The sequence below is a fragment of the Lygodium microphyllum genome, chromosome 1 (assembly GCF_053477565.2).
Source record: "Lygodium microphyllum isolate KBCC chromosome 1, Lygodium_microphyllum_v1.1.10, whole genome shotgun sequence".
NCBI classification, from domain to species: Eukaryota; Viridiplantae; Streptophyta; class Polypodiopsida; order Schizaeales; family Lygodiaceae; genus Lygodium; species Lygodium microphyllum.
Genome location: NC_141135.1, coordinates 76749667 through 76760777, shown reverse-complemented (window position 1 = coordinate 76760777; position 11111 = coordinate 76749667). Strand labels below are relative to the sequence as shown.

Sequence of the window (11111 nt, the reverse complement as noted above, 5' to 3'; positions counted from 1 at the left end):
ACATGCAGTACATATATATATGTTTCCAAAAACATTTACATATCACAATTTGCAATTTTCAGCAGCAATTCTTAATGCAAAGCTGAAGCAATTTTAGGCCACAAACATCCTCAAATCACATGAGGTGTGTGTCATGACTCGTAGGAAACAATACACGATCCCATGGGCATAAATGCTTGCTTAGTTTTCCATAACTCTAATACACAATTTTTAGCTAGTTCAATGCTGTAACCAATAGTAAAAAATAGTCCAAATTTAGAGCATTTAGAGCCCACAACATCCCAAGAACATCCACAACACATCCCTGATACATGTGGGAAAGATACAAACAACTTCAAGTACCAAACAAGCATCACAGTGCTTCAACATTCAAGTGTTAATGGTCATACATTCAATGACAGATTTTAGCCTACAATTTTTAGATCTAGGTTTTTAAACTCTTCAAGGCCATTTGCAAATGCATGAGAGTAAAGGCATATACATTTCTAAGCTTCAATAGACAACAATGGAGTTCAATATAGCTCCCAATGAGCTACAACCAAATAGCTGTATGCTGTCTCTAAATGATTAACAACATACATGCTCTATTTCTCAGCTAATGTTTGATTCAAATATCCCACACATTAGCTGAAACCCAAAATTCCAATGCTATGGAGTCTTCTTCAATCCATGACAAGATATTTAACCAGTAGTAGAGTGTGTTTATGGTTGCCAATGTATGACTTTGAGAAAGAGAGAATGATCAACCTACATGTGCAGTTCAAGGCAAATCACACAAGCTATAGATGGCTTCCAAATTTGGCATTAACCATGTCACAAAGCTTGGGTGACTTTAGGTGATGCTTGACAAGATTTTCATGGCATTTATCTTCAACATGGAGCTCCAAATGCAAGCATAGTTTGTGTTTAATGCTGCCCTCTTCCTATCATTCCAAAAATAGGTGCAACCTATCTTGCCCACTTTTTTATGCTACTACAATTATTGAGGTCAATGCTCATTCTCAAGAGCTCCAATGCTTGCCAATAACCCCTACAAACAACCATCAATAGGCTCTAATCATTGTTTGGTAGTTGTTGGTAGACCATAGAAACATACCTAGATCTTGAGCTATGGTTGCCAACACTCCATGACAACTCTTTACTCGCACAAAGACCACTCACAGGTCTCTTCATTCCAACTCCTACAACTCCAATGCCATGCTTCTAGGCTTCATACACTTTGCGGGGTCATGAGGGTTCATGGCTCTGATACCATGTTAGAAAGATAAGAGAGAGATACAGGCAATAGAGAGCACTCAGCTCCCAGTATTCTCCTTCTTCATTATTCATCACACTTACTCTATCTGAGTAACCCAAAGTACAATGTACTAAAACCTAAGTAAACAAGCAATGTAAAGAGACTTAGTGTACCTATACTGGCCAAGTTTGACATTGATCTTATTACACACACATGTCATCTAACTAATCTACTGATGGATAGAGTCAGTAGAAGTACTGACAGAGCTTGCACATCTTAACATATAATCCAAAGGTAGACATGTTTTTTCATTATTATTGTATCTAGCAATTGAAAGTGACAACTAAACCAAAATTTTTAATGTATAGTACAAAGTTTATAGCGTAGTGTGGTCGCATGGGCGATAATGGGGGCTGTCATGGCAAAGTTTGAGCAAGAAAGTCCACATCGAGCCTACACAGATTCAAATATTATAGTGGATGAGATGGGCACTTTGATAACTTGCAAAGTGTGATTTCAATAGATTATCATAGCTTCTCAATGATCATATTTGATGTGTAGTGGTTTAAAGTGGTATTAGAAGGAGTGGGTGCAACCATTCAATAAGGGCCATTTGGGATTTTGAGAAAAGGTGAAATAATTTGTGAGACATGCTTGTCTTGATGCGTCAATGTGAGTATGCTAATGGTTTTTTTAACCCTAATCCATAACAACCTCATTGGTGGTATTTATGCTTGCTATACTTCGAATGGCTTGAGTATGATAAAAGTAATGTCCCTAGCATGGACATGGAGAGTATGCGAGTAGGGAAGTCATTGTTGGCAGCAGGAAGTGGAGAATGAGGAGGGCTTGTGATATGTGGAGGTAAGCATGAGCAGTCCAACTAAGCAAACATGTATACAATGATTTTTTGAGAGCAAAATAGACTCTTCTTTTTGTAGAGACCTCTACATAGACCTTCTAGTGTATGTCGAGCTATACTAAGAGCTTGTTATGGAACCATAAAAGCAATTGTATTTACATCCGCTTATTGTCAGAGTCATTGACTATATACTTATGTTAGTATATTACACATTTTTAAACTTACAAACCCACAAGTATATGTTGGTTATTACACTTTACTTTTACCTTTATATTGAATGCCGTTACATATTTTTTTGGTTTTGTAGGTCACTAGAGATAGTCTAGAGAGCAAGATGAGTTGATAATTCATAGATGAGGGGCTAGAGGAGATTTTCAAGTGTATGTATTTGAATCAAATGGCATGCTTGAGGGATAGAGTAGATGCAAAGCTATCTCGATCCACGTATGGGTGTTCTATCTTAGCACGCTTCGATGCATTGATCTCTAGCAAGTAGAGTTGACGCTCTAAGTTGGACATGGAGAGAGAAGGCTCAATATGTCTCACTTGATTGGTGGAGGTGGTGGTTGTGGTGGATACTTTGGGAAGCTGCGAACTCCCTCTCCTCATATCTGGGGTGGTTCTAGGGGATGCTATGGCGATATGGATGCTATGATCCCACAGTTGGTTGCTACTCCTTGTTGCCCTCACAGTTCTAGAGAGGGAGGCTTTAGTTGCTACATAGACACTAATGCAAATGCAATGCCCCCCTCCCATCAATCAAGTGAACGCCCATCGCTGACTACTAAAATGGCTATACCTATATGCAGTTCCACTCTTGTGATGTTATGGTTTTCTCAGCCGTCTACATGTGCCACTCTTATGGGGTACTAATCTGAGAGGTGCTACTCCTGTAGGCATACCAGATATACAGGGGTCTGCTAGTTATGCTTAGGAGCATAGTCGTAGGTGGAAGAGGATGTACATTAAACCGTACTCCATTAGATAATGGATAGTTGGTGGAGTAGAGCACCGATATCATATACATAAATGATGAGGGAAAGAGATTAATTTCACATATGCATGAGTTATTCCATTAGACTTTTAGGCACAATATATTGAATCACTGAAAGAATGTACCAATGGGTAGCAAGGACTACCCAAGTTACTCTCAAGTGAATGTTGAGGCTTTAAATCTTACGATTTTTTGACATTCTTTAATACATGAGCTTTTTAAGAACATTTTATTCACCTTCACTACTATAAATATTGTATTTTTTAATCTGGTGGCATCAGGGACTTACATATGTTTAAGTGACATCTAAGGCCATAATGATGCAAAGGTATTTGAGTTGGCTATATTCCTTCTCACCCGTAGTTCTATTTCAGTAAGTATCTAAGATACACACCTTTAACTCTAACTTAAGAAAAAGCCAATCAACAATCAATACTTAAGAACATAGATCATTGCATGCAAGATTAATGTGAACATTAGATGAAACTTTGAGGAAAAATAGTGACCTTCGGCCTTCTCTACTATGCATTGGTGACTTATAGAGACATTAAAAGCTGGATAATCTTACTTAGGCTATCATTTTTGAAAGAGTTTCTTTAAACGAATGCTTAAAACCTTGACCATTGAGATAAAAGGTCCCTTAGAAATAGAGTTGGATTATATACAAGAAGAATACTTGGATCCAAGTAATAGTAACTAAAGGGATAATGAACTTTGAAGCTTATTTGGATCCAAGTAATAGTAACTAGCATTTTGCACACACAAAACACTGGGCCACTTCTTCTTCTCTCTCTCTCTCTCTCTCTCTCTCTCTCCTTCCTTTCCTTCTCCCCCCTCTCTCCTCTCCTTTCCTTTTCTCTCCCTCTCCTTTGTTTTCCTATTTTTCTTCTTCTTCTCTCTCTCTCTCTCTCTCTCTCTCTCTTTAAATATTTTTCTTTTCTCTTTCTCTTTTAAAGTTTATCTTTCCTCTCTCTATAATTCTCTCTCTTTGTGTTCACGTTCTCTCTTCTTCTTCTTCTTCTTCTTCTTCTCTCTCTCTCTCTCTCTCATTTTTTTCTTCCTCCTCTTCTCTCTTTTCCTTCTCTCTCTCTCTCTCTCTCTCTCTCTCTCTCTCTCTCTCTCTCTCTCTCTCTCTCTCTCTCTCTCATTTTTTTCATCCTCCTCTTCTCTCTTTTCCTTCTCTCTCTCTCTCTCTCTCTCTCTCTCTCCTATTTTTTCATTTTTTATTCTCTCTATCTCTTTTAAATGTTATCTTTCCTCTCTTTGAGTCTCTCTCTCTCTCTCTCTCTCTCTCTCTCTCTCTCTCTCTCTCTCTCTCTCTCTCTCTCTCTCTCTCTCTCTCTCCCGTTTTCTTCTCCCCCTCTCTCCTCTCTTTTTTTTCTCTATCCCTCTCCTCTTCTTTCCTTTTCTTCTTCTTCTTCTCTCTCTATTCATTCGCTTTTTGAACTTTTCCTTTTCTCTCTCTTTTAAATTGTATCATTTTCTCTCTATAATTCTCTCTCTATGTGTGTTTATATTCTCTCTCTCTCTCTCTCCCCCTTTTCTTCTCTCCCCTCTCTCCTCTCTTTTCATTTTCTCTCCACTTTTTTCCTTTTTGAATTCTCTCTCTCTCTCTCTCTCTCTCTCTCTCTCTCTCTCTCTCTCTCTTTAATTTTATATTTCCTCTCTATAATTCTCTTTTTCTCTCTGTTCCCCCTCTCTCTTCTTCTTCTTCTTCTTCTCTTCTCTCTCCCTTCCCTCCTCTCTCTCTGCCCTTTATTTTAGTTTATTTTCTCTTCTCTCTCTCTCTCTCTCTCTCTCTCTCTCTCTCTCTCTCTCTCTCCACCCTTTTCTTCTCCCCCCATCTCTTCTCTTATTCTTCTCTCCCTCTCCTATTTTTTCTTTTTTTTTAAAATTATTCTCTCTTTAAATTTTATCTTTCATTTCTTTATAATTCTCTTTCTCTTTGTGTTCATATTCTTCTTGTTCTTCTTGTCTCTCTCTCTTTCTCTCTCTCTCTCTCTCTCTCTCTCTCTCTCTCTCTCTCTCTCTCTCTCTCTCTCTCTCTCTCTCTCTCTCCTCTTTTTTCTATTTTTAATTATTCTTATTCTCTCTCCCTTTCCTTGCTCTATCTTCTTATTCTTCTTCTTCTCCCCTTTCCCTTCTCCCCACTCTCTCTTAAAGTATGTGAAAAATTGTCAAAAAATGTTTAAATTAAAAATTAGCTTTTAAAATTATTTAATTAAAAGGAACATTTAAAAACTCTAAAAAATATTTAATTAAACAATGAAAATTTTAAAAAAGAAAGATTTAAATTAAAAAGTTTAATCTGACTATAAAAGGGAGAGAGAGACAGAGAGAGATAGAGAAAGAGACTTTTGATTTAAAAAGGAGGAGAAAAAGACATTTGTAAAAGTTTGTTTTAATGAGAGAGAGAGAGAGAGGAGGAGGAGGAGGAGGAGGAGGAGGAGGGGAGGGATTTAATTAGAAAAGGGGGGAAGAGAGGGAGTGATTAAACGTGAGAGAGAGAGGGGGTTTTAATTAAAAATGGGAGGTATGGGTAGCTTCTCTCTCTCTCTCTCTCTCTCTCTCTCTCTCTCTCTCTCTCTCTCTCTCTCTCTCTCTCTCTCTCTCCTTTTCTTCTCCCCCTCTCTCCTCTCATTTCCTTCTCTCTCGCTCTTCCCTTTTGTCCTTTTCTTCTTCTTCTGAATCTTCTTCTCTGTGTGTGTGTGTGTGTGTGTTCTCTCTTCTTCTTCTTCTCCTCTCTCTCTCTCTCTCTCTCTCTCTCATTATCATACTTCTCTATCCCTTCCCCCCTCTATCTCTCAAAGTACGTGAAAAATCATGTTAAAAAAGTTTTAATTAAAAAAATATTTGTAAAACATTTATATCAAAAGAAAAGAATATTTTAATATTTAATAAAATTAAAAAAAGTGAGGAAAGTTGAAATTAAAAAGTTTAATCTAACTAAAAGAGAGGGAGAGAGAGAGAGCATACACATGAGAGGTGGGAGTGCCTCTCAAAAATAGCAATATAATTTTAGAGAGTAGTGCATTCTCGTATGTAAGTGGAGCTCCAAGCAAAGTTAATACATCTATCTCACCTATGATTAAATTTATAGAGCACAACAATACAGTTTTAGGATAAATCTCATTTTACCTATCATTGACATAAGCATAGGTTGTCCATGATTTTAATTAAGTGCAACATGAACGGCTAAGAATTAAATTAGTACACGACAAATTTCCATTTGTGACAATAAAAGTCACATTCAACTCATGAAGAGGTGCACAGAATGATACATCGCTCTCCTTATTTTATTGAAAGAAATACTAGTCCAAAATTTTAGCTTGAAATACATACCCTCTCTCATATTTTGCAATGGATTTGGTCAATAGGGCCGTACCCTACCTCCATTAGAATATTTTGCAATGGATTTGGCCAATAGGGCCGTACCCTACCTCCATTAGAATCTCCAAATGGAATCTTTTGCACTCCCTACTTGTGGGGACTTAAAAGAAATTTCCAGGGGGAGGTGGTATGTGATTATCAAACAAGGTGAGATAGTAGGAGGGAAGTGAGCCATGTGAACCGCTCAAGATCCTTGTTGTAAAGAGAGAAGTCAACCTTGTGAACCGCACAAGATCCATGTTGTTTCTGTAATGCAATTCGGTAAAATTAAGGTACCATGCAGGTAGGTTATTAGTCTTCTTGAGTTGCCAATTGGGCTTGGACGAAACCTCATGAAACTGACTCACCCGTCTTAGCCGATTGGGGTTAGGGAGGATATGACGTTCACAATGTTCCAAAAAGGCTCGATTTAGAGGATCGATATGAAGAGAGAGAGAGAGAGAGAGAGAGAGAGAGGAGGGGAGCGAGGGGCGCTCGACTTAGGGTCAATATCGACACAGAGAGTATATATAAGGTGTCACCCTTCGTGTTTGTGTAAGCACGTCGGCCAGCTACCCACGTTATAGCTTTTGCCTCCCTCTCCTTCCCTAGTCAGGTAAATTACAAGGCCCTTCCCAAGAAAGAACTCCCACAGACATCTCCTGCATCCTTTCCTTTGTAACGATCCAGCTTTTCTTTACAGCATCGTTCCATGAATATCAAAACGCAGCAAGAAGAACAGTCTAGTTTTGTTTGTTTGTTTGTGTTATAAAGACGATCTTCTTTGATTGTCCCTTCTATTTCCTGGGTCCTTGGGAATTCTCCTCCTCTCTCCAGCCTGCGCAGCCATTGAATGATTGCGCAGCCATTGAATGATTATTTTGGTCTTCATCGCTCAATTTCTGCAAGGCCCCCCTTGTCAATCGAGATATAGATCTCGATCCTGCTCGGAATTGCCTGAAAGATTTCATGCTCTTATCAATGCATATTAATCCTTCCCAATCCTGATATGAGTTAATGCCTGAACGGACCCAAGGTCTATGCAGCCTTCTTGATTCCGACAAGCAATTTGAATTCCTGATTATATTGTTCGATGTTTATGATGGCATACTGTCCTTAATCCTTGTCAATATGAATGTTGTTCTGATAAATTCGTGGTGCTGCAGGGGTGATCAATTGGAGGAGGCTTTTGGAGTAGAGTTAATCCGTCATGTCAAGTGTTCCTACAGCCTATAACAACAGCAGCCCCTCGGTCCCAGACTGGCTGAACAAGGGGGACAATGCATGGCAGATGACAGCAGCCACCCTGGTGGGCATCCAGAGTGTGCCTGGCCTGGTGATCCTGTATGGGAGCATAGTGAAGAAGAAGTGGGCGGTGAATTCTGCATTCATGGCGCTGTATGCATTCGCGGCCGTGCTCCTGTGCTGGGTGCTGTGGGCATACAAGATGGCCTTTGGGGAGAAACTGCTGCCTCTGTGGGGGAAGGCAGGGCAGGCCCTGGCCCAGGATTACTTGGTGAACCAGGCCTACCTTCCAGCAAGCACTCATTATTTTAAGAATGGGACCATCGAGACCCTGATGATTGCGCCCTTCTATCCCATGGCCACCATGGTGTACTTCCAGTTTGTGTTTGCTGCCATAACCCTCATCCTGATAGCAGGGTCGTTGCTTGGCAGGATGAACATCAAGGCATGGATGCTGTTTGTGCCCTTGTGGCTCACTTTCTCTTACACAGTGGGTGCCTTCTCCTTATGGGGGGGTGGCTTCCTCTTTCAGTGGGGTGTCATGGACTACTCTGGAGGATATGTCATCCACTTGTCATCTGGAGTGGCTGGATTCACTGCAGCGTACTGGGTAATTACTATATCTTTGTTTGTTTTATTGTTTGAATCTGGTCTCACAAAAGCAAGTTGGCTGGATTATGGCACAGATACTTAGGTATCCGGGGTCGGTCATTTTAGCTATAATATGATTTGAAAAACTTCCAATGGAAACCTCTTCATTACATATCATGGATGATGGATCTATCCACCCATTGAATGGCACTGATCTGCATAGCAAAGATTAGTGAATAGATATATTAATATGCCCCAAGAGATGCACAGCATATGTGTGTGTTTCTTGAACAAGGAGACGTGGCTGCTGGATGAAACCACAGGTGGGGCCGCGGCTGAAGAAGGACCGGGAGCGCTTCCCGCCGAACAACGTGCTGCTGACGCTGGCGGGGGCGGGGCTGCTGTGGCTGGGGTGGGCGGGGTTCAACGGCGGGGACCCGTACGCTGCCAACATCGATTCCTCCATCGCCGTCCTCAACACCAACGTCTGCGCAGCCACCAGCCTCCTCGTCTGGACCACCCTCGACGTCCTCATCTTCGGCAAGCCCTCCGTCATCGGCGCCGTCCAGGGCATGATCACCGGCCTCGTCTGCATCACCCCCGCCGCAGGTACGCTCGACGCCGCCCCCGCTCCCCAAAAAAAAAAACACACACACACACACCCTCTTCGTGACGTGTCAACCCTCTCCCCCTCGCTTACACACGTTCACTCAGTCACTCAGTCACTCACACACACACACACACACACACACACACACACACTCTCTCTCTCTCTCTCTCTCTCTCTCTCTCTCAAAGATATCTCATGTTTTATCCTCTCACTTAGCATTACTTTTGGTCAAATTCCTTGGCAATATAGAAGGACAACTCTAGAAGGATACCGAGCATCGAAATTTATGAGTGTACCAAATTGCAAAACTACGTTATAACCAATTTATTTATTTTGATTTTTTTTCTTTTGAGAGAGAGTCCTCTTAGGCTAATCATCTAGATGCTTTGCTTGTCCACGCTCTAGCAAAGAGAGAGAGAGAGAGAGAGAGAGATCTCACCAAGAGTGTTGTTATCATGGTTATTAGATATATTCACAACATTATTTTCACGACTCTTAAACAACCACTCATATTACATTGCTACCATAGTTATTGTCCAACCCTCATCCACCTTACTCCCTCCGCTAGTATCATTCTCATCATCATGGCATAGACATAGTAATGCTACAATTTTATATTCTTTGATCTCATTAGTATCAAAACACTTTTCTAAACTAACCCTAGATCTTGCACATCTCTTTGAATGACATTTTTCCACAAAGACAAATGATATCCTTTGATCTCACTTTTGATCCCACCAAGATTCTCATCATTACATATCCTTAACTCTATTATCAATGGCATTCTATCTTTGATAAATAACTTTGTTCTTACATGAGTGATGCCACCCATCACCAATCTCTTGGATGATCTCTAGCCTATCACTTTAGCGTAAATACCAACAAGTACATATAATCAATACACAATAAGGTATGCCTTATATATGAAAAGTAAAACAATAATCTTCCAAAGGAAATCTACAAAACTCGTCTTGAGTCCCCCCCCCCCCCCCCGCCCCCGGCAAAAGCACACAAAAACTTCCACTACCATCAAATCAATTCCAAACTTAATGTATAACATTTTCAAATCTCATGCTTAACCACTTGAGCAATGTCTCTATTTCACACAAGACCATATAAGCACTTATAACTTTTCCCAATTGCTAAAGTTATTTTTCTTTGTGCAGGATTGGTCCAAGGTTGGGCAGCCATTGTGATGGGCATAGCTTCTGGTAGTGTGCCTTGGTTCACAATGATGATTGTACATAGAAAATCAACAATTTTGCAGCAGGTTGATGACACTCTAGGGGTGTTTCACACGCATGCAGTAGCAGGTACCTTGGGAGGGCTTCTTACAGGGTTGTTAGCAGAGCCAACATTGTGTAGCTACTTCCTTGCAGTAACAAATTCAAGAGGCTCGTTTTATGGTGGACAGGGAGGACCCCAAGTAGGGAAGCAACTAGTAGGTGCTCTATTTATTATGGGTTGGAATGTGGTGGTAACAAGCATCATTTGTGTTGCCATCAACATAGTAATACCCTTGAGGATGTCACAAGAGTTGCTTTTGATTGGGGATGATGCAGTCCATGGGGAGGAGGCATATGCCTTATGGGGTGATGGGGAGAAGTATGATGGTAGCAAGCATGGGTGGTATAGTCAAGATGACACACAACATGCAAAGCTCCCAACTCAGCTCCCACAATCTGAGGTGGTTACTGTGCAACTATGAAATTGATCTCCATTTACCTCATGGTAAATTATATATCCCCACCTTCTTCATACAAAAAGACTTACTTTGTGAGTCTCCAAGTTGTTTAGATTTGAATGTCACTTTAGCATCTACAAAGGTAAGTATCATTTTGCCTCCCTAATTTGTTTTTCCTCTTTGAATTTCCTCATTATAAATCCAATTCATTATTTTTTGAAGAACACCCATGTGGTACTATCCCACTTGTATAATACAAAAGATCATTATCCTTTAATGTGAGCCAAAGCTAGATCATATGGCATAACAACCAAGAGTATGGCATCTTATGTTTTTTTTCAAATGATGGCAATGACGATGTGTGTGTGTGTGTGTGCGTGTGCACGCACGCTTATGTTTTTTTCAAATGATGGCAATGACTATGTGTGTGTGTGTACGCACGCGCGCACGCACATGTGCTCGTGTGTGTATGTACATGTGTGCATGTATGCACATGCACATGTGCATAGCTAAATGTGG

At 40.5% G+C, this 11111-nt stretch overlaps 1 protein-coding gene across 2 annotated transcripts; it reads left to right on the top strand.

Annotated features, from left to right (window-relative positions):
* Positions 1 to 6922: 6922 nt before the first annotated feature.
* Positions 6923 to 10820, top strand: LOC148041285 (ammonium transporter 3 member 1-like). Of its 2 annotated transcripts, none has more exons than XM_087678859.1 (4): positions 6923 to 7078; positions 7629 to 8317; positions 8622 to 8907; positions 10075 to 10820. In XM_087678859.1, exons 2-4 carry the CDS (start codon positions 7673 to 7675, stop codon positions 10614 to 10616), a joined length of 1473 nt encoding a protein of 490 aa, XP_087534985.1. In that variant the 5' UTR covers positions 6923 to 7078; positions 7629 to 7672; the 3' UTR covers positions 10617 to 10820. The 2 variants fall into 2 exon arrangements, with proteins under 2 accessions (XP_087534985.1, XP_087534982.1); XM_087678856.1 differs by lacking the exon at positions 6923 to 7078 and adding an exon at positions 7347 to 7498.
* Positions 10821 to 11111: the final 291 nt, after the last annotated feature.

What these genes read in the sequence shown, in the direction of transcription:
- LOC148041285 (XM_087678859.1), top strand. Translation starts at nt 7,673, where the DNA reads ATGTCAAGTGTTCCTACAGCCTATAACAACAGCAGCCCCTCGGTCCCA. An exon ending in GATTCACTGCAGCGTACTGG is followed by an intron (nt 8,318 to 8,621) that starts GTAATTACTATA and finishes ATGAAACCACAG; the next exon opens with GTGGGGCCGCGGCTGAAGAA. An exon ending in CTGCATCACCCCCGCCGCAG is followed by an intron (nt 8,908 to 10,074) that starts GTACGCTCGACG and finishes TTCTTTGTGCAG; the next exon opens with GATTGGTCCAAGGTTGGGCA.